General features: G+C 38.2%; 1 protein-coding gene across 3 annotated transcripts in view; it reads left to right on the forward strand.

Annotated features, from left to right (window-relative positions):
• Positions 1 to 24,740, forward strand: part of LOC124605527 (AP-5 complex subunit zeta-1-like) — a 165,601-nt gene that overhangs the window by 66,683 nt on the left and 74,178 nt on the right. For all 3 annotated transcript variants that reach the window (XM_047137271.1, XM_047137273.1, XM_047137272.1), the window contains one exon: positions 11,846 to 12,111. In XM_047137271.1, coding sequence (XP_046993227.1) covers positions 11,846 to 12,111 — 266 coding nt within the window. The remainder of the gene's footprint in view (positions 1 to 11,845; positions 12,112 to 24,740) is intronic.

The following is a 24,740-nucleotide window of genomic DNA, read 5'->3' on the forward strand; positions in this document are numbered from 1 at the left end:
TACAATTATGTGCAAAGAGCAACTGTAAGAAGCATCTAGCCTCACACACACACACACACACACACACACACACACACACACACACACACACACACACACACACACAGAGAGAGAGAGAGAGAGAGAGAGAGAGAGAGAGAGAGAGAGAACTGCGATGATCAGGGTACCCAAAACAGACCTAAGCACGAGTCTGTCCACAACTCAAGTTCCAGTCGGATACGATACTGCAATACTCAGGATACATTCAAATAAACTTAGTCATAAATAGCTTTGAATAATGACACAATCCAGTAGCTTGAGAACCAAAATCAGAGTATGAAAGCAGACATGCATACATCTTGCTTTATTATCTACACTAGTGAATGTGTTCCACACCATTTGCTAACTGCCCATACAAAATAACCTATGTATATAAAAACCTAGAAAATTCACTTACAAATGATAAAAACAAAATGAACGCTAATTTTAAGTCACATAATGTATTGTATTTGAAAACACATGCATTTATGCTGTCTTTCACAGCCTTGGCTAACAATTCACAAATATCAGTCACAACACAGACCCAGTCAACAGATGCTCAAGTACGTTACCCAGCACCTACGATCTCTTTTAAGTTGACTGGTCCAACAGGGTACAGCCATACAGCAGTGTGGGGAGTGGACCCGCCCACATCTTCCTGCTTCCTCCTTAGAGTTCTCGTTACGCGCTCCAGTGGATAGGTAACTTCCTGTCTAGCATTCACATCAAATCCTGAAACATTGTTTTGTGTACTAAATGTGCTGTTCAGTACCTTCTTCAGATCACATGAGATATGTTCTTCCTAATAACTTTTCAAAGTCAGTTATATGGGATTTATGTCAGGTGCAACATTAATAAATGGAGTTAAATGCAATTTTTAAAAAAAGGACTATTAAGGTATTACACATAGATAGGGTCAGATACTATTCCTCGTTGTTAGAGCACAAATTATAAACATTATCCCATTTCATAATTGTAAAAGGATGTACTCATTTAGTCTCATACATGTATCAAATTCTAAAGTACATATCTATTAAAGCACGTATCTATATAGTGTATCATAGATTTTAACTCGGTCAGCAGATAAAACAGGACCTTAAAAATCACAACATCTTACATACTATATTCCATTCAAACAAAACACAGCTATCTAGTCTTCTGCATATACAGATAGATTTAAACTCAGTCAATGGATAAGATAGAGCTCTAGAAACTACATGATCTTGAACACTAAATTCATGACAATGGAAAAAGAATGAACAAACAAAAATCAGATACTTACAGATCATGTTTATATGCTTTCAGTTCAGTGATATTGCACAATCCAAACAACTTCATATATTTTGGATACACAAGTTTGTATGCATTAGGATGTGGATTTTCATGAACCTCGAATGATCCAATATAAATATCAAAAAATGTCTTTATCTCCGATGTCAACATTTTAGATTTCTCTGTGGCTCTCACCAACACAAGATCCCCTACCTCAAACTTATAAATTCTGCCTTGACCATCCGGTCTGTGTGCTTTCTCCTATCCCCCTGGTTTTTCATCATATCCCTAACACATTCCTCCCTCGCTTGTGGTGACAGAATTTTACAAGGTGGAAACTCAACATTTTCAAAAATCAGGTTAGCTGGTCTGCGATTAAACATGATTTGAAATGGTGAAAAACATGTTGAAGAATGTTGTAAGCTGTTCATAATATCCTTAAAATCACTGACTTAATCTTTCCAACTGGTATGATTCTCACTACAATATGTTCTAAACAGTCTTCCAGTCTCTCTCTTATATCTTTGTGCAGGGTTACTCAAAGGATGGTACACCGAGGTTAGAATATGCCTTATTTCTGTGTGATCAACAAAATCTTTCCAAGCTTATGATGTAAACTGAGAACCATTATCAGTTAAAATTGTTTTAGGAATACCCACCTGATGAAAATACGTGTTTTCAAACCTAGAGTTGATTTGCTTACTGGTAACTTTCTTAAGAGGAAACAGCTTTATGAACTTCAAAAATATGTCAACCACCACAAAATCCATTCTTAGATTTAGGTAAGGGTCCATAAACATCAACAGACACAAGATCAAGGTTACTATTAGGCAGTATGTTTTGCATTTGGCCTCTACTTGTCTTCCTATGTTATAAAACAGATGTTTTCCTGAATCTTTTGTATGCATTTGGTTGATCCACAACGGCAAAAATTCTCATGTGTTTAAGTAATTAAAGTATCAATACACTGTTCCGGCCAAAGTAATTTCCAATCCTCTGAGTCAGTCTTATATGTCCTGAATAAAATACCCTTGTGTACGTTATAATACTGTTCTATTTTTTCTCCTCCTTTCTTACCCAACATGCTCATAACCAATTTCCAGTTTTGATCATGATTTTAATACCTCCAGACGTCTTTGAAAATTTTCAAAATCTCTTTTTCCTCTTTCACACCTCTGAAGTATGTAATTTTAAACTCTTTTTCAGCTTCTCCAAAGTTGTTAGATGATTCACTTCCTAAAGATAGCCTAGACAAAGCATCAGCAACTACATTATCTGTGTCCTTAATGTATCTGATTTCATAATAGAGCTGTTGTAAAAACAAGGCCCAATGAGTAGTTCTGTTATGGTACAGCCTATACACCTGAAGATAACATAATGCTTTGTAATCAGTATAGATAATAACTTTGTGACCTAGTAAATAACATTTAAATTTGTTGAACACCCAATGTACATCCAGAAGTTCTTGCTCAGTTACAGTGCACGTCTTTTCGTGTTTCTGCAACACTCTACTAGCAAATGCACGAGATGTATGTTTAATAACACCATCAACTTCAACCTCCTGAAATAAATGAGCACCCAATCCAATATAACTGCTGTCTGTCATAATTCAAAAAGGAAGACACAAACCTTGGTTGAACAATATATGACTTTGACACAACTGCCCTTTGACCTCATCGAAAGCATCCTGACACTCCTGATTCCAGTCCCAAATGGTTCTTCTTCCAAAGTTCACACAAGCATGAAGCATTCAAAGCTTGGCTGCTACAAAATTTTCTGTAAAATCCAGTTAATTCAAAAAATGATTTAAGCTATTTTTTATTATGCAAGGAGGAAAATCAGCAGTGGCATCAAGTTTCTCTTTATCAGGTGCAATTCCTTTTTCAGATATGACATGTCTTAAAAATTTAACTTCTTCCACACCAAATTTGCACTTACCTATTTTCAAAGTCATGCCTCCTAATTCTAATTTTGAAAACACATCTTTTAAGAGATTCAAATGTTGTTCCCAAGTCTTTTCAGCGACCAGAATGTCATCAACATACACAATTAATTTTGAACTCACTTCACTTTCTAAGACAGAATCCAGAGCTCGTAGGAATTCAGTTACAGATACATTTAGCCCAAATGGCACGACACAATATTGAAAACACTTACCTCCATACAAAAATGCTGCATACTTTGTAGAATTAATTTCAAGTGGGATCAGGTGAAATCTGGAGATCAAGTCCTAACTAGTCATATATTTTACATGATCAGATTTGTGTAACAGCTCATCCCTGTTCTCAAGATGCTCATTCTCTCTGATAAGAAATTTATTAAGATGTCTAGAGTCCAAAACAATTCTCACTCCACCATTTCTCTTACTTACGACAACTAAAGGATTATTGTAAGCACTGCTACTTCTCTGAATTACTCCTCATGTTTCCATTTTCTGAATTTCTTTCTCTACATCTTTCGTTTTTGAAAATGGTATATTATATGGCTTGAGAAAGAAAGGTTGATAATATTTAAGGTAAAGTATGCACTGATAGCCTTTTGCATTTCCTGGTTTTTCACTAAACATGTTTCTAAACTCCAATAACAAATTCCTAAGTTGTCCCTTTTGTAGGTCACTTCCCTTACTTTTGAATCTACTACACTTTCAAACTCTTGATCCTCAATCTCGTCAAAATCTGTATCATCATCAAACACCTTGTACTCACTGTGGTTCACAGTGTTTTGCAAATAGTTACAACTTTTCCCACAGTTTAAGATACAGAAATTAGTTTTCACATAAATATTACTTTTAGATTGCAAAATAAATAATTCTTCATCATTTTATCCAAAACAAGCCTCAACTTTCACTATCCAATCCATACGGAATATTATATTTTCTTCTGGACTGGGGATCACTAAGCATCCATGTTCAAAGGTTTTGCCTTCTATACTAAGCATTAAAAGTACCTGAGATTTTACCAATTTGCTTTGCTTACCTGTAGCTCCTCTTATCTTTACACCTACAACGGACATTTCCACAAAATTCTTACTATGTTTAATCTTGTCTCTAAATTGTTCAGCTATACCACAAATTGGACTACCTGTATCAATCAAACGGTTCCCTTCCCATTGATCAATCTTAATCTTAATGTAAGGACATCCAAAATCTGAATTATCGTCTCTGTTATTAGACACCTCATGTAAGAAATCACTTTCAATTTCATCAAATGCTACATCTAGACTGATCCTGCAAGGTTTTAACAACTTTACTGGTATCATACCATTACTTTGGTTACTCATGTTCTCAGTAAAGATTGAACACACTGAATGGATTCGATGGCACAACTAACATCACTTATTACAGGAGGAACACAAAATATATTACTGTCAAAATTACATTTCCTACTTAGATCTTCTTTCACTTCATTCCACAAATTTGTATACAAATTCTGACCAACCGCAGCTAACTTACTCCAGAATGCACATTTATTTACGTTATTGTCAATTTGGTCCCAAACAAATTTCAAGAAGTTTTCACCTTTATTCTCTAAGCTTACAGATAACTCATCTTTACTGTTTGGATCATTACTCTGCATGACATTAATGAAAAACTGCTTTGACTTGTCTGGTATTCCATGACTTTCACTTACATCATTAAATACATCACTTACCTATGAAACTTCATTATCCTTAAACTCCGCAAAACCTGATACCCATCATCATCATCATTATCATTATTATTATCATTCTTCCAAAATTGCTTCGTCAATAACATCATTAAGACCACAAGTTTCATCTCCATTAAAGTCACACACCTCACCTACATTCATTTGCAATAAGCTACCAGTCTCAGACTTACCACCCTCAGTCATTTCACAGCTCTCATTCTTATCTACATCAAAAATACCACCTAATTCAGATCCAATACAGTCATCACCTATTTTTCATACATCAGTAACGTTTTTTTTTCTGAGCAAGAGAAGAAATCATTAGTAAACACTACATCCAAATTCTCATTACTCTCACATTCTGGTCTGTGATCAGCACCTACATCATTATAATTATACATAGTATTCCAAAACTTTTGGTCAAAACATAATTGAGAAATCTGATGTTCCTTCTGTTCAACTTCAGGCACCTGTGCCATGTTATTAATACTGTTATTATTGTCTAATTGGAAGTGTAAATTGAGGGTCCTGTACTTGTTGTGTTTCCGCACCCCAAAACTGTGGACCTTCATTGGGTGCCGTTTCCTGAATAGTTGCCTCTATGGTTGTTTCTTCTATTAAGTTGACCTTGGTTATCCCCATTATTCCTATTCTGGTGATGTTCAAAATTTCTGTCTCTGTTACCATTTTGACCCTGATGGAAATTACCATGATCTCTGTTTCTATAGTTATTACTATTATGATCTCTATCATTTCGATTGTTATGGTACATGCTTCTTTCTATTGCCAACATATCATAAAAATTGTTCAAGGCAATCGTCAGGTCCATGTACTAAATCCCACTGCAACCTCTCTGGCAAACTCCTTTTTAGTGCATCAGTCAATGTCATTTCATCAAATGGTTTATCTAGATGAGCTAATTTCTTAAGTTGATTCTTACAGAACTCTTTCAAGGCACTATTCCTATAATTTCGACCATTCATAAATTCACTTTTAATAACTTTTTTTGAAACTTTGATATGTTTCCCACTGACTTAAATTTAGATTTACCCACGACAGATCTTTGCCTTCAAGACATGTTTTAACAAATTTAATTTTTTTGGTCGTCACCCATGCCTGACACAAAACTATCTCTACAGTGGTGTAGAAAATCCACTGGACGTAAATTGTCTGATGGAAAACTTCTTATTGGAATGTTGGACCACGCAATACCATTATTTGAATACAGACTGTTGTGAATGCAATTTTCCTGAACTATTGAAATTTTTGATGTAAAAGATTTACATTAGTTAGCATATTGTTTTAAAATATTTTATCTGAACTGCTAAAGTTCTGTACCATTTTTTCCTCTAAGACCTTCTGTTGAACTCTGACATCATAAACATTCTTCTCCTGTTATGAAGATTGTGCAACTAACTCATTTTTCAAAACAATAAATTTAGTTTCTAAGACATCAACTTTTTCGTTCACACTTTTTAATCCATCCAACAACCCATTGGTAGTTCCAAAACCTGATTACTAAGTTGGTCTATTTGGTATTGTACCCTGTCCATTTTACTATTGTTTTCAGACTGTTCTGTTTTCATTTCCTATAATTTTGCTAAAATCAACTGCAAAATATCAGTTTTAAATGTTTCTATGTTGACTATACTTCCACTTGGTTTAAACATGTCTTGGCTGGGTTCTACAGCTTTCACTTCATCACCCCTAACCTTGTCTCTATTCATTATCCTAGCAATCACATGAATCCACCATGAAAAACTAATTTCACAAATAGTTTGTACGTATCTTTTCTGATATCCTTCATCATAGTTGTAAAGCCCTCTTTCAATTCATCCGGTCCATCAATGTTGATATTATCTCATCACTGTTGATATGACTTTGTTGTGCAGCTCTTAGGTCTTTTTTTGTCAAGTGATTGAAGTTCATTTACATAAAAACTGCAAATACAAATAACTGTCCTTTCTTCTTTAGCAACAGAGAAAACTACGTAATCAGTCAACAGATCCCAGCTGACACACACACTTGTAATCTTACCCTCCCACATATCACTATTAAAATTCTCTTAGTCTCTTCATTATTTTCAAAAGCTTCGAGAGGCATAAGATATGCAAATGAAAAACTCTTTACTTATCTTCATTATCTCACTGTTGTTGTTGTTGTTGTTGTTGAAGTTGTTGGCTCCACTTTTTGTGTCTAGGGCTCATTCTTGCAGCTGAAATTTTGATTTAATGTTGTGGGTTCCTGGTGACTAAATAACTGATGAAAATTTGCCTATATATTTCTTGAATTTTATTCTTTGTCACATTATTTAATATCACACTGTCTTTACATTTTCCACATTTAAAAAAACCAGTAATTACATTGTTGTTGACAAACTTAGAAAAGCCATCAGAGGCATGCCCATTACTCGCAACTTTCTGCCGAGCTCACAATATTCCAGAGAATTTACAAAGCAAAAGAGTTTACTAACTTGGTCAAAAAAAGAAGAATCATCACCAAGTTATATCATTATTATATACATGAGTCCAGAAATAAATTTAATAATTATCATTAGATTTTGCAATTAATACTATGAATTTTAAGTATGCCAGAAAAATCGTAATTTCAAATATTTCTAAAACAAGAATGATTTTAACTGTTAGTGTGTATCGATTGTAACACATTAATTTTTTTTGTACATTTTTGCCTGAAATATAATATGTCGTATGCAGAATCATATGAAATTCTTAAATTAGTTAAACAACTGTGATAATGTTCACCTATACAAGAATCAATAGTATAAATGGTATCGGTTATTTCTATAAAAGAAAAACTAATGTCAGAGGAGGGTGTCTCATTACAACTGGCTGCTTACCTTCAGGTGCACAATGAAGATGGACATAAGGCCCGGTATTGGTCTGGCATAATAAATTTAAAAAAATAAAAGCTCCGCATCGATGTGACTTTTAGTGATATTGAAGTTCCTGAGATTCATGCGAGGTGCAGAACAGCGTGTGTGCAACAGGTTTATTTCAATTGGCAGATTTATTTCAGCTGGCAGTTCAAGGACTGTATTTTAATTATGTTCATGAAAATATCTTAACAGATATGGAGATTTTTACTTACTGTTTGAAAGTAATTAGGATAACTATTATAAATGAATTTAAAAAATATTATATTTTAACTATGTTTTGTGCTTAGTTGAAAATGTTGGGTGTGTTGTGTCAGTTATTATTTCATGCTGTAAAAACAAATGTGGACTTTAGTATCTGATAATTGCACTATAAAACAGACATACAGGGTGATCAGGGAGTGACTAGGCATAACTTCTGTCTTTTCAGAGTTATTTATTTGAAATTAATACAGTGTGTACATTGTTGATGGGAATACAATTGCATATGTTAGAACTCCATTAAATTTCTACATAGGGACCTGTGGCATTGACCAATCTCCTCAAACTACCTGGAATGGAATCCACATCTTTCTGGAGGAACTTGTGTGGAATGTTGGTAAGAACTCTCCAAATCCGTGCTTCCAGTGTGCGAGGTTTCATCTAGTACACTTCCTCTTTTGCCCCACCCTACAAAAAAAAGCTCACAGGATGTCAAGACTGGACTTCTTGCAGGCCACTCATGAGGTCCATGTACCCCCAGCCAATGTCCTGGAAACTTCTCATCTAACCAGTTCCGCATGACATTTGCAAAGTGAGGCAGTGCACCATCTTGCATGAAGATGATGTCATCAGTATTTTCTCATCCACATACTGTGGGTCAAACATAATTGTGAAGCATTTGAAGGTAGCTTTCCCCGTTGATTGTGTAATGCAGGAGATATGGGCTGATGACGTTTGTGGCCATTATTCCACACCGTATGGGCACTTTTGAATGAGAATGCATCTTCTCCACCATAACTCCAGGATCATGTGACACCAATTAATGACAGTTCTGCCAATTGACAAAACCTCCCACATGGAATATGGTCTTGTTGCTCCAGATGATGTTCTGAAACAATTGAACCCAATCTGCATGCCAACCCAACATCAACTCCCCATGCTCTATTCTGTGATCAGAGTCTTCTGGTGTCAGCTGCTGCACATAATGGGGTTTCCATTCTCAAAAGTTTAATTCTTTATACAACACCTGATGCACAGCATGTCTTGTGTGTCTGTTCTCACAAACTGCCTGATGTGTTGATTTCCCCAGGCTGCAATTGAACTTGTTCTGCACAGTCGCCACATTCTCAGGACACTGAGACGTGGATGGACGGCCTGTTTTTGCTGTTCCTTTACCAAACCTGTACTCATTTAGCTTTGTGTGACAATTCTTTATTGTCTCCAGACAAATTTTGGCATTCCTTCCCTTCACCATACACCACCATCTCTGCACAAGAATGATTGAATTACATACCTCATAATGTGAAGCACTCTGTGTGTATTATCTAACTGTAAGGCCATCAGTCATCTTTGCTGGTGTTGAGTGTCCCATCCCTTGCAGCCATTATTGGTATTACACAACATGAAAAATGACTATCCTGTTTAGTGTTTGGTATGTTTGCACTATTTCCAATATTATTCCTTCAGTATTGAAAACTTAACAGCCGTTTAATGATACCTGGTTACTGTTGTGACTTAGCAAGACAGCCAAGTCACAATGAGAGGAAGCCGAAAGGCAAGCGTTAAGCTCACGCAGATTGGCGTGAGGTCTGGAACAGTTAAAGGAATTAATAGTAGCAAATAAAGTACATAGTTGATGTAATACTTAACTTTAATCCACAATTGTAGAACATCTCTCTTGACGGTACATGTTATAACCACAATATAAAATAATATCAAATGTTATGGCGCCTTGCTAGGTCGTAGCAAATGACGTAGCTGAAGGCTATGCTAACTATCGTCTCGGCAAATGAGAGCGTAGTTGTCAGTGATCCATCTCTGGCTAAGTCGGCTGTACAACTGGGGCGAGTGCTAGTAAGTCTCTCTAGACCTGCCGTGTGGTGGCGCTCGGTCTGCAATCACTGACAGTGGTGACACGCGGGTCCGACGTATACTAATGGACCGCGGCCGATTTAAAGGCTACCACCTAGCAAGTGTGGTGTCTGGCGGTGACACCACAGTTACTTCCTGCCCACCCTGTACAATCCTTCAGTTTCAGAATTCATTGAAAAGAAATGAGAGTGAAGAGTGTTTGTCTTTAGTTATTTGCTTGTATTAGCTTATAAAGTAATTATGCAGAATGTACTGATATTGATGATAGTTATTTTGCTTTTCAGAAGATGATTTAAGAAGATGCTGTCTTATATTTTATTTGTTGATCAATAAAAATTCTTTAAACAGCCTTATTCTTATTATAACGAATGTTGTAATTTTTTTTTTTTTAACAGAAATGTGCTTGTCACTGGCTTACTGAACGTTACGTTGCGCCGGCCGCTGGTGGCCGAGCGGTTCTGGCGCTACGGTCTGGAACCGCGCGACCGCTACGGTCACAGGTTCGAATCCTGCCTCGGGCATGGATGTGTGTGTTGTCCTTAGGTTAGTTAGGTTTAAGTAGTTCTAAGTTCTAGGGGACTTATGACCTCAGCAGTTGAGTCCCATAGTGCTCAGAGCCATTTTCGTTACGTTGCATTCAGGAGTTTGTTATGTTGTATACCCCCCACACACAACCAGTGTATTGGAAAGTGATGAGTACTCTACCCTGTAGTTTCAAGATTGCACACATTTTGCTACTGACTGAAATATTCATTTTCAAAAAAACACTTCAGCTTTGGCTAAACCGTTTCTGCATGATACTCTTTCTTTCAGGTGTGCTAGTGTAATAAGATTTTCAGGAGAATATACATTAGAGCATTGCCTGCAAATGGCAGAATGTAGGTCTGAGACCTGATTCAGCATATAGTTTTAATTCTTGCCAGAAAGTTTCATCTATGAGTTTGCTGTTCAGTTATCAAAACCCCTACGATATTCCACCACATGAGGGCTGTATGTCAGGTAGTATTGGCAAAAGTGCAAGCAGTGAGAACAATCTGTGCACTGACTCACATGCTAAGTGAGAGATTCTCACTTGGCTGCAATAACCATTCAAAATGAGTGTTACATTTGAAAGGCTCGTCATTCGTGATATATTTCCTATAATACAATTTTTAGAAGTGAAATATCGCAACACCATTAATAATCATCACAAAATTTGTGCTGTATATGAACAAAAATGTGAAGAGTGAAGGTACTTTGCTTCAGTGGTGTCATTTAAGAGTGGAAGAATGAATGAATTAGCCACCTGTCTTATGTTTGTCAATGAACTGTTACTGAAATTGATGAATATTTCATGAAAATGTGTTTTATGAACTCAGCTGTCAGACTATCTTCTGCATTTTTCTTTTTCTTCCCCCCCCCCCCCCCCCCCCTCCCCCCCGCCGTCCTCTCCTCCCATGAGATCATGTCTATACAATTAGGGTACAAGTTCTTTGTTCCAAAAGTACTTTCTGGGAATGACAAAAGTGAACATATGACTGATTCTCTGGACTTTTTTTTTATCAGAATGCAGAAGGAGGAGGCTTATGTGACAGACTCATAAGTTCTGATGAGTTATAAGTTTTTGTACGCTAGTGTAGAGACTGGATAGCAGTTGATAGTGTAGGAGTCACAGCAAGTTGCCCAACAAACCAAATAAAAGCACATCAAACTCTGCCAGCCAGAAAGTATCCTCTTCTTCTTTTTTTGGGGGAGAAAAATGAATCTTGTTTGTGGATCTTAAGAAACGTGGATGGACAATTAATTCTGAAGTTTATTGTAAGACATCAAGAAAATAGAACAACTGTTTGAACTAAGTGACATAATCAGTACTTATATGATGGTTTCATACATTAACAGATGCTGTGTCATAAGAATACTGATCAGGTTCTGTCGTCTTTCCAACAAAATGCTTCTTTTTCAGGTGAGACAATGGGATATAACTCTTATCACATCAGTGAGCAACTGTTTGGAGATGCAGTGTATCACAGCTATTCTTCGGACATAGCTGCTATGGATATCATGCTTTTTATATTGAAGAACCAAAATAAATTAGCTACACTTGAACAAAATATGTTGAAAAAATACTTTCCTAATCTGCTTAAAATTATTGCTTGTCATCCTCATCTTGTCATAGAAGAGTTTTTAGAAATAATCCCCACATTTGTTGCACCTGTGACTGTTGTTGAGGTAAGTCAGAATTGCTATTTTCCAGTAATATGTGTTATTTTGAACTGTAGACTTCATATGTCATTTAAATTTAAATCCTAAATATGAACATGTAGAAAAAATCTAGCCCGAGTGACAGAGGAGAAGCACCTACCTGCTAATCTGGGGATCTGTACAGGTAGGAGAAGAACTGTTTGAAACATGAAAAGCCAAAGATCTTGTTCTTTAGCTTTTCTCTGTCACATATCACTTAATTACTGGTACCATTAAGACTTGTGCATTTCTCAGTTTGAAATTGCTGAATACTTTTATTGCCTGATTTTATACATTGGTACTTTTTGGCACAAACCCACTTGGAAGTTTCACAAATATGAAAATTTCATAGAGGTGTGTTATCTGTGACAATTTAAAATACAAGACCTGAGAAAGAAAGAAACAAAACTTATAGCTCCACAACAGGCTTGCAGCAGCATCACATTGAGAATGGGGTGACTGTTTGAATCAAGGCCATGTACAATCTTTCATAAGAATAATGTCCACAGGTGTAATGCTTACTGGGTTCATTTCTCACTCTTTTCAAATGAAAATCAAGCAAAATAGATGCATCTTGTGACAAAAAATCTTAATACATACAATGCTGCACCCATAATTTGAACAGCACAGGGTGTCACAACACCAACATGCAGCTCCAAATGAGTACACTCTATAGACATTGTTCATCCATTTAGTTTTATTGCCAGCTGGGGAGCATGGCTGTAAAAGCTTTTGCAGTGGAGTCCTTGCATAAAAAGTTCTCAGTTTACTTGCCATGTCAAGTTCAGATAAAATCCCCAGCTTTTAATAATAGTGAAAATGGCAAGTCTCCCCCTCTTTATTGCCAGGAGAGAGCATCTGATAGGCTGAATTACATCATTGCAACAACACGGAATTAGCAATTACCAAGGTCGTGCCCTCTATGTCCATAGATTGTGTTTGCACTCTTTATCAAGCATTGCTTGCAGTGCTATCCCTGCAAGAAGTCTTCATCTATGCTTTTTCCTTGTCAAGCACACACTTCCTTACATTGCTAAGTGCATAGCTAGTCTCTGAGTTCAATTAGTTCATGCGTGAGCTAGTATTCTCGTTTGTTCAAACAAAACCCTGTATTTATTTCATAGGTTGTGCTCAGCTACCACTGATTTTTCTGAATTCTTGTATTTCAGATGACACTGATGCCCAGTGTAATGAATGACAACAATCCCTATACACTGGTCCACGTACCTTTTGCCACTCTTGCAAGAAATATGATAAATGCCCAGCACTCTCAGTCCAAGATTATCTTTAATGGATCACAACATTTCTTGAATTTTCCTGTGTGGCTGGGAGACTTGTCCAAGCCCTTGCCTGTTTAGAACTCTACCTATCTTACTAGTTTTTGCAGGGCTTGATGAAAGACACACTTTGTGTTGGTTCTCTTGGCTTGTTTGACGGGCATCATGTCTTGGTTTCCTCAACAACAGTGGCCCCATATCAGGGACAGAACACATCTACATCTCCATCTGTATTCTGCAAATGACCATGAGGTGTATGGCAGAGGGTATGTCCCATTGTACCAGTTATTAGTGTTTCTTCCCATTCGTTCACATATGGAGCATGGGGAGATTGAGTGTATGAATGCCTCTGTGCATGCAGTAATTATTCTAATCTTATCCTCACAATCCCTATGTGAGCCATACATAGGTCATTGTAGTATAGTCCTAGAGTCATCATTTAAAACCAGTTCTTGAAAGTTTGTTAATAGACTTTCTCATGATAGTTTACATCTGTCTTCAAGAGACTTCCAGTTCCTTCAGCATCTCTGTGACACACCCCAAGGATTGAATAAATCTGTGACCATGTGTGCTGTCCTTTGCTGTATGCAGTCAATAGTCCCTCTTAGTCCTATCTGGTGAGGGTCCCACACACTTGAGCAATATTCTAAAACTGGTCGCATGACTGATTTGTAAACACTCTCCAGAATGAAATTTTTACTCTGCAGTGGAGTGTGTGCTGACGTGAAACTGCCTGGCAGATTAAAGCTGTGTACCGGACCAAGAGCATTCGGGAGGACGACGGTTCAATCCCGCGTCCGGCCATCCTGATTTAGGTTTTCCGTGATTTCCCTAAATCGCTCCAGGCAAATGCCGGGATGGTTCCTTTCAAAGGGCACGGCCGACTTCCTTCCCCGTCCTTCCCTAATCCGATGAGGCCAATGACCTCGCTGTCTGGTCTCCTTCCCCGAACCAACCAACCAACCAACCGGACCAAGAATTGAACTCAGGACCTATGCCTTTTGCAGGCAAATGTCTATCAACTGAGCTCCCCAAGCATGAATCACAATCTATCCTCCCAGTTTTACTTCTGCCAGTTCCTTGTCTCCTACTTTGCAAACTTCACATAAGCTCTCCTGCAAACCTAGCAGAACTAGCACTCCTGGAAGAAAGGATGTTGTGGAGACATGGCCTAGCTACAGCCTGGGGGGTATTTCCAGAAAGAAATTTTCACTCTGCAGCAGAGTGTGTTCTTATATGAAACTTCCTTGCAGATTAAAACTGTGTGCTGGACCGAGACTTGAACTTGGGACCTTTGCCTTTCGCGGGCACCTGCCTGCAAAAGGCAAAGGTCCCAAGTTCGACTCTCAGTCTGGCACACAGTTTTAATCTGCCTAGAAGTTTCGTGTAACCAATCTCTTTTGTAGACTGATTGCACTTTCCCAGTATTCTACCAATAAACGGAAGTCTACCATTTGCTTTACCCATGGCTAAAACTGTGTGATCTTTCCATTCTTATCCCAACAAAGTGTTACACCCAGATATTTGTATGAGTTGGCCAATCCCAACAGTGACTCAGTGATATTATAGTCATAGGAACCTACATTTTTTCATTTTGTAAAGTGCAAAATTTTATGTAGCGGCAGCTCCTTATCAGCTAGAGCGCCCACACAACAGACAAGCAAATTGGGCTGCCAATCTCCCTTCAAGAACTCATATCAAAACATTGCCAGTGAATGTAAATATCAACAGACCTTCCACATAAACACATCACAACTTTGTGAAAAGCCATGTGACAGAGATCCACTAATTGGAACTAATATGACTAAGTGTAGCACTCCGCAGAATCGGAGTTATAAGCACCCCAGCAGTGTCAGACTGGCATTGTGTACTTACAGCTAGCACAGCACCAGCCATTAGTTACGCTGGCTGTAGCCCAGTAGACTCTTGCTGTAGTCTTCTGTAAAAATTTGTATCTTGTTGGGTGTAATGCCACTTTGGAATTGTGTAGCATAGCATTTTAGTTGTTATTATTTCTTTTCATTGTCTTGTAACTTTTATCTGTTTTTTTCCACCACAAGATTTATTGTGTTTCTTGTTATTCTTGAGTTTGGAAATTAGTGGACACCAAGAAGGCGTTTTAGTTAAATAAAATGTGTTCAAACTTGATCATTAGTTCTTTTCTGCCGACCACAGGACACTACATTTTACATTTCTGAACATTTAGAGCAAGTTGCTGACCTCTGCACCACTTTGAAATCTTTTCAAGATCTGACTGAATATATATGCAGCTTTTTTCAGGCAGTACTTTGTCATAGATAACTGCATCATTTGCAAAAAAGTCTGAGGTTACTATTAATATTGTCTGCAAAGTCGTTCATATGCAACATGAACAGCAAGAGTCCAAACGTACTTCCCAGGGGCACACCTGAAGTCATTTCTACATCTGACGATGACTCTCCATCCAAGGTAACATGATTCGTCCTCCCTACCAGAAAGGCCTCAACCCAGTCACAAACTTCACTTGATGCCCCCTTATGATCGTACTTTTGACAGCAGACATATTTGTGGCATTGAGTCAAATGCTTTTCAGAAATCGATAAATACTACTTCTACCTGACCACCTTGATCCCAAGCTTTCAGTATGTCATGTGACAAAAGTGCGAGTTGAGTTTCACATGGTCAGTATTTTAGGAATCCATGCTGGATGGCATTGAGAAGGTCATTCTGTTCAAGATATCTCATTATGTTTGAGCTCAGAATATGTTCTAAGATTCTGCAACAAATCATTGTCAAAGGTGCTGTACGGTAGACTTCTACTACCCTTCTTGTAGCCCGGTGTGCCCTGTGCTTTTTTCCAAGAACAGGCCATGGTTTTTTGTTCAAGGGATCTACAATAGATTATAGTCAGAAGAGGGGCTAACTGAACTACAGATTTGCTATAGAATCTGATATGGATTCGATTTTAATGATTTCAGCTGTTTCTCAACACCACTGGCTTTGATACTTATTCATGATTTCAGTGGTACAAGTATTAAATTGGGACAGTTCTCTTGTGTTTTACTTCATAAAGCAACATTTGGAAATGGAGTTAAGCATTTCAGCTTTTGCTTTCAAATAAAGGAAAATCCAGGATAGAACGTAACAATATAATGAAAAGGATAGTTGCTACTCACCATATAGCAGAGATGCTGAGTCGCAGATATGCACAACAAAAAGAATGAAGTATTTGAATGTGTATGTATTTATTTCGGTGTGTGTCCCAGTCTTCTGTACAGACCTAAAAATCCATACTAGGTTAACTGGATTGTAGTTAACAAATGGATGTTTGGCATGAGATTGTCCTGTGTGATCAGGGTTAGAGTGCTTGCCAGCTGCCTTGTTTTTTCAGGTCTGGTGATTAACTGTTTGATGTAATTAATCTGAACATTGCAAAGTTGAAATAGAAGCAAAGTATCCTGATATTGGTTTAGAAAAAAGGTGAGAAACAGATATTCCCTTGCTTTGCTGTGTTGTATGCAAATGCCATGAGAGGCAGTATGGTATCCTAGCCTCACTGTTCTGCATCAGTGTATACAAAGTGTGTATCTGCAGGTAGTGAACAGTTTTCATCCAGTAGGTGATGTTGTGTTGTGAAATTACCTCTGACACCAGTCTTCATTGAAACACTTTTCCATGATCAAAGACATACTCAGGGAGCTCCATGCTTCAAAATTATGTCTTATACAATAAAACTGCCAAAAGCCAGAACTTTTGTGGAAGTGTAGTCACTGAGGTAGTCAGTGCTCACTATTACCCACTTACTACCATTTTCTGTCTTGGGAAACCTCCTGAGGAGATCAGTTCCCTTCTGAGCAACTGCATTAGGAATTGGTAGCAGGTGTCCCGGGACTAATTGAAGCACATACATCCATCACTGGCTTACATAATGTCTGACAAATCAGTAGAGACCTGGCAAATGATACCTGCTTCTGGTTCTGTTAAGGGTCTTCACAAATCCCAGATGACCTGATACAGGATTTGTAAAAATACTGGTATAGTGTAATTATCTATCTTTACTATCAGATGACTGATAAAAATTAAATGTAAATAATTGAGTTGTAAGTTGAAATTAAAATAACCTATTGAAAAACCCTCATAAAGATGCAAGTGTGTCAGAGGGACACTCAACTGTTACACTACACTAATACTTGGAGTGTCCATATGAAACAGAGAAAAATATATCCATAGTAGTATTTGACTAAGGTCAATGAAATCATAACAGGGATAATTCATTTGTCCAATTCATCAACCAAGATGAGTAATTTATTGGTGTAATGTACATTACAGGGTGGCACATGTAGGTGCCAATTGTATATACACCTGTACTCTTTTACCTTAAAAGACTAAATGATGATTTTTCTCAGATAAATTTACTTTTAATAATGCATTGCAAACCACTAGGTGTAGTGCTTTATTTCAAGTACTTGACAGTGTCTTTGGATTATTGTGATCACTCTAGCAGAGTTTATTACTATTGTGATCTGAAATTTAAGTAGTATTATACTGGCCATAAGTCCATTTATATAGTGTGTCATCTATTTGTCTGGATTCTTCTTTGAGAGCTTCTTTCATCTCTAACATATATGGTCTTCAGTAATGCTAGATCTTATTTTTGTTCAACTGTAGTCTTCAATAGCACAATGATAACTGAGATACCGAGATATCGTTAGTACTGTAATGTTCCTCCAACAGATTCTGTGAAAGGCAGTTGTTATCTTTGTGTTTGCATAAATTTTTGTATTGTTACTGTTGTGACATGACACCCCTGAAGCTTCAGTGCCCATCGAACCATTGTCATGCTGGATATGTTAGGCTTATCATCCTACATGGAGGAGGGTGGTGGTCAGTCACAAAGTGAATGGTCTGCTATATAAATAGGGTCAGAATTTACAAATTCTCGAAATAACTGCGAGAGACTCTTTCTCAGTTGTATAATAATTGCTAGTGGACTTGGAGATTAATCTGTAGGTGTAAGCAGTCACATTTCCATGCCTTCCTAGATTTGCACGAGAACTGCACAAGACCCACAACCACTAACATCAGTGCCCCAAGAAGTGGAAAACTTGTTATGGCTATTATGTTTTCTGGATCCAAGCATATTATGTTAACTAGATGCTTAAAGATTTTTATATTTTTGTTGATGAAGAGGCATTTAAGGTCTGGGACACATTTCAGTACAATTGTCAAATGACCCAGAAGCTCTTCAAATGTCATTCAAGTGGAAAAGACACAGCTTACATGTAAATTGTTGATGCAGGTTGTTATTCATGCGTTCAGATGTACTTACTCTACTTTCTGTGTCTAGGCGAGAGCATTTAAATTCTCTTCTTCCAAAACTCTGCAGCTTTATTGGTCTTATCATTGCACAGAAATAGATCATCTGCTGTGCAATCAAACTCCATCTGTGGGCACATGAGCAAATGTTCAATCCTCTGTGTTACTCCACATTCACAGTAATCATCTTCTTGGTTGCTTCCTCCGGATCATGGGGTCCTGGGTTTTGAAGTGGCACTTTGGGAGGAGTATATTTATTTATTTATTTATATTTTTCTCATTTGTTCGGAGCAAAAATTGTTAAACGATTTTTACTTGAAATCTATCATTCAAAGAAATTTAAATATACACTTTCATTTTTTTTACTACTGTGTTATTTAACTATTTTAGAAAATTATTTCAAAATTGGTTTTTCTTTTACGTAACTCGCAACTGAACTGTAAAATCATCAAACATAATGGACTGATTTACCTCCAAGAACATTACTTGAAAATGAAAATATTACAGTATTATAGTTAGCCGCATCGTATTTGTACTTTAAGAGCGTGGACTCAAATATTGAAATTTATTGTGGACCCACACAACATTTAGAATACTCCTCTTACTGTCATATCCAGGCTATGGTAGTTGAATCCTGGCTCTCACGTAAGCTGAAAACTAAAATCTTGAAACTAATGTTGCTCTCTGCTGCAGCTCATTGCTATGAAAAAATGTTTGTTAAATGTTAAGGTGGGTGATCTTTGCATTTCCGCTATATAGGTCGACGAATAATGGCATCCGTTGAAATATCGGCCCCTAAAATTGTATAAATGAAAGTATAGTCTGTCTCAAAGACATTAGCCTTGTGTTTGTTTTGTGCTAAGATTTTCATACTTTTAAAGAACACACACACACACACAGTTTTTCGTGCACCATATTGTCATCTTCCATGTCTTTTTACTATATAACGTTCAATATCTGCACTTCTAGGCCTAAAATAAAAAGTTTAACTTTCACAGTTTCTCTTAGTTTAAGGTTAATTGTCTTGGCTAGCAAATTCAGTACTGACATTTTAAATTCCAGTCAGACTGTTTTTCAGTTCACTCAGGGTTATGCAGTTCTTTCCTTTATAAATTACAGTTCATAATTATGTTTCCATATATACAAAATGCCTCTGTCAGATTTTAGACAATACAATTGTATTTTTGTCCTATCTGTGGTGAGTCCCATGTCATGTCTGCACTTTTTGCCCACTTGTCTCCCAGAGCCAGACTCAACTTTACAGAAACTTTGACCATACTGTTATCTATGAATTTTTCATTTATTTTTGATGTCTTAAGACATTCACATATGCTCAAAGTGCAAGCTCGTATGTTTATGGTTGTGTAACCAAGTGCAAATCAATAATAGTAATTTAAAGAAAAAATCTTAGTATTTTCAGTCAAGATCACATTTTACAAGGGCCTATCTTTAGACAGGTAAGTTAAACGTGTAATTTCCTGCGAACACGACACATGAGGTGTCTTTGGTGTCAATGTGCTCTACTCTCATGTTTGCCTCCCATTTTTTTCAACATGTATGCTACGGGCATAATATACAACATTTATATCTACATACTTGGTTACTAACAAGAAATAACACTTTTTCTAGACACTAACGGAAAATTCAAATTTAAATTCTTTCAGCATTCTGTGCTGTCATTTATGCTTAGATTAGATTAGATTAGATTTACTTTCATTCCAATTGATCCGTAATGAGGAGGTCCTCCAGGATGTAGAACATGCCAGAAAAGCAATACATGACAAATATTTACAACTCAAACAAATATTTACAACTCAAACAAATAAGCTGATGTACCATTCCACAGGTCCCTAGTGGAATGACCATCATTTATTAATGAACACTATATGAAAGAATCATTTTACAAATACCAATGCACTGAATTTAAAATGAAAAAAATTTTTATTTATAAGGTAATAAACATGTAATACAACTACTAAAATATTAACAGTGAACACATTACTACACTGAAATGGTGCAGAAGTTAGATTGTACTTACACACACACGCACACACACACACACACACACACACACACACACACACACACACACTCTTATTTATAAAGAACACATTACTGCACTGAAATTGTGCAGAAGTTATATATATATATATATATATACATACACACTTGTGACTTACCAAACGAAAGCGCTGGCATGTTGATAGACACACAAACAAACACAAACATACACACTAAATTCTAGCTTTCGCAACCAACGGTTGCCTCATCAGGAAAGAGGGAAGGAGAGGGAAAGACGAAAGGATTTGGGTTTTAAGGGAGAGGGTAAGGAGTCATTCCAATCCCGGGAGTGGAAAGACTTACCTTAGGGGGAAAAAAGGATGGGTATACACTCGCACACACACACACATATCCATCCACACATATACAGACACAAGCAGACATATACAGAGGCCTCTGTATATGTCTGCTTGTGTCTGTGTGTGTGTGTGTGTGTGTGTGTGTGTGTGTGTGTGTGTGTGTGTGTTTTTGTGTGCGCGCGCGCGAGTGTATACCCGTCCTTTTTTTCCCCCTAAGGTAAGTCTTTCCGCCTCTGTATATGTCTGCTTGTGTCTGTATATGTGTGGATGGATATGTGTGTGTGTGCGAGTGTATACCCGTCCTTTTTTCCCCCTAAGGTAAGTCTTTCCGCCCCCGGGGGTTGGAATGACTCCTTACCCTCTCCCTTAAAACCCACATCCTTTCATCTTTCCCTCTCCTTCCCTCTTTCCTGATGAGGCAACAGTTTGTTGCGAAAGCTTGAATTTTGTGTGTATGTTTGTGTTTGTTTGTGTGTCTTTCGACCTGCCAGCGCTTTCGTTTGGTAAGTCACATCATCTTTGTTTTTTGATAAATTTTTCCCACGTGGATTGTTTCATATATATATATATATATATTACCTTGGCAAGGTAATCCCATTCCTGATGTCCAGGCGGAGCTTCAGGGAATCCTCAGAACCTTAGGCCCCCTACAAAACCTTTCACCTGACTCCATCAACCTCCTGACCCCACCGACACCCCGCACCCCTACCTTCTACCTTCTTCCTAAAATTCACAAACCCAATCATCCTGGCCGTCCCATTGTAGCTGGTTACCAAGCCCCCACAGAACGTATCTCTGCCTACGTAGATCAACACCTTCAACCCATTACGTGCAGTCTCCCATCCTTCATCAAAGACACCAACCACTTTCTCGAACGCCTGGAATCCTTACCCAATCCGTTACCCCCAGAAACCATCCTTGTAACCATTGATGCCACTTCCTTATACACAAATATCCCGCACGTCTAGGGCCTCGCTGCGATGGAGCACTTCCTTTCACGCTGATCACCTGCCACCCTACCTAAAACCTCTTTCCTCATCACCTTAGCCAGCTTCATCCTGACCCACAACTTCTTCACTTTTGAAGGCCAGACATACCAGCAATTAAAGGGAACAGCCATGGGTACCAGGATGGCCCCTTCGTACGCCAACCTATTCATGGGTCGCTTAGAGGAAGCCTTCTTGGTTACCCAGGCCTGCCAACCCAAAGTTTGGTACAGATTTATTGATGACATCTTCATGATCTGGACTCACAGTGAAGAAGAACTCCAGAATTTCCTCTCCAACCTCAACTCCTTTGGTTCCATCAGATTCACCTGGTCCTACTCCAAATCCCATGCCACTTTCCTTGATGTTGACCTCCACCTGTCCAATGGCCAACTTCACACGTCCGTCCACATCAAACCCACCAACAAGCAACAGTACCTCCATTACGACAGCTGCCACCCATTCCACATCAAACGGTCCCTTCCCTACAGCCTAGGTCTTCGTGGCAAACGAATCTGCTCCAGTCCGGAATCCCTGAAGCATTACACCAACAACCTGACAACAGCTTTCGCATCCCGCAACTACCCTCCCGACCTGGTACAGAAGCAAATAACCAGAGCAACTTCCTCATCCTCTCAAACCCAGAACCTCCCACAGAAGAACCACAAAAGTGCCCCACTTGTGACAGGATACTTTCCGGGACTGGATCAGATTCTGAATGTGGCTCTCCAGCAGGGATACGACTTCCTAAAATCCTGCCCAGAAATGAGATCCACCCTTCATGAAATCCTCCCCACTCCACCAAGAGTGTCTTTCCGCCGTCCACCTAACCTTCGTAACCTCTTAGTTCATCCCCATGAAATCCCCAAACCACCTCCCCTACCCTCTGGCTCCTACCCTTGTAACCGCCCCCGGTGTAAAACCTGTCCCATGCACCCTCCCACCACCACCTACTCCAGTCCTGTAACCCGGAAGGTGTACACGATCAAAGGCAGAGCCACGTGTGAAAGCACCCACGTGATCTACCAACTGACCTGCCTACACTGTGACGCATTCTATGTGGGAATGACCAGCAACAAACTGTCCATTCGCATGAATGGACACAGGCAGACAGTGTTTGTTGGTAATGAGGATCACCCTGTGGCTAAACATGCCTTGGTGCACGGCCAGCACATCTTGGCACAGTGTTACACCATCCGGGTTATCTGGATACTTCCCACTAACACCAACCTATCCGAACTCCGGAGATGGGAACTTGCTCTTCAATATATCCTCTCTTCCCGTTATCCACCAGGCCTCAATCTCCGCTAATTTCAAGTTGCCGCCACTCATACCTCACCTGTCATTCAACAACATCTTTGCCTCTGCACTTCTGCCTCGACTGACATCTCTGCCCAAACTCTTTGTCTTTAAATATGTCTGCTTGTGTCTGTATATGTGTGGATGGATATGTGTGTGTGTGCGAGTGTATACCCGTCCTTTTTTCCCCCTAAGGTAGGTCTTTCCGCTCCCGGGATTGGAATGACTCCTTACCCTCTCCCTTAAAACCCACATCCTTTCGTCTTTCCCTCTCCTTCCCTCTTTCCTGATGAGGCAGCAGTTTGTTGCGAAAGCTTGAATTTTGTGTGTATGTTTGTGTTTGTTTGTGTGTCTATCGATCTGCCAGCGCTTTCGTTCGGTAAGTCACCTCATCATTGTTTTTATATATAATTTTTCCCATGTGGAATGTTTCCCTCTATTTGCACAAACAAATCAATTGGTTGTACTGAGAAATTCATCATTGGAGTAGAAGGAGTTGGCCGCCAATAAATCCTTTAGGCTTCTCTTAAACTGAATTTCATTGGTTGTTAAGCTTTCTATGGCTGCTGCCAAGTTATTGAAAATGTGTGTTCCTGAATAATGCACACCTTTTTGTACAACACTAAGTGACTTTAAATCCTTGTGAAGATTATTCTTATTTCTAGTATTGATTCCATGAATTGAGCTGTTGGTTTGAAAAAGTGATATATTTTTAGTGACAAATTTCATTAAAGAATAAATATATTGGGAAGCAGTACTTAGTATCCCTAGTTCCCTAAACAGGCTTCTGCAGGTTGTTCTTGAGTTCACACCACATATAACTCTTACTGCACGTTTTTGTGCCCGGAAAACTTTACCTTGGCTTGATGAATTACCCCAAAAAATAATCCCATATGACATTATGGAATGAAATTAAGCATAGTATTCCAGCTTTTTCATTTTTATATCCCCTATGTCTGACACAATTCGCATTGCAAACAGAGATTTGTTAAGACACTTCAGCAGTTCTGTGGTGTGCTTTTCCCAGTTGAATTTATTATCAAGCTGTAATCCCAAGAATTTAACACTGTCCACTTCTTCTGTCTGCTTGTCATCATATGTTAGGCATATACTCGTGGGACACCCCTTACAAGTTCTGAACTGCACGTAGTGTGTTTTTTCAAAGTTTAGTGACAAAGAATTGGCTAGGAACCAGTGATTAATGTCCACAAATATTTTATTAGCTGATCTTTCTAAGACTACACTTGATTTGCTATTTATTGCAATGTTTGTATCATCGGCAAACAAAACAAACTTGGCATCTGATAATGTTACTGATGAAAGGTCATTGATATACACGAGAAAAAGTAAGGGCCCTAAAATGGAACCCTGTGGGACCCCAAATGTAATTAGTTCCCAGT

The sequence above is a fragment of the Schistocerca americana genome, chromosome 3, assembly GCF_021461395.2.
Source record: "Schistocerca americana isolate TAMUIC-IGC-003095 chromosome 3, iqSchAmer2.1, whole genome shotgun sequence".
Lineage (NCBI taxonomy): Eukaryota > Metazoa > Arthropoda > Insecta > Orthoptera > Acrididae > Schistocerca > Schistocerca americana.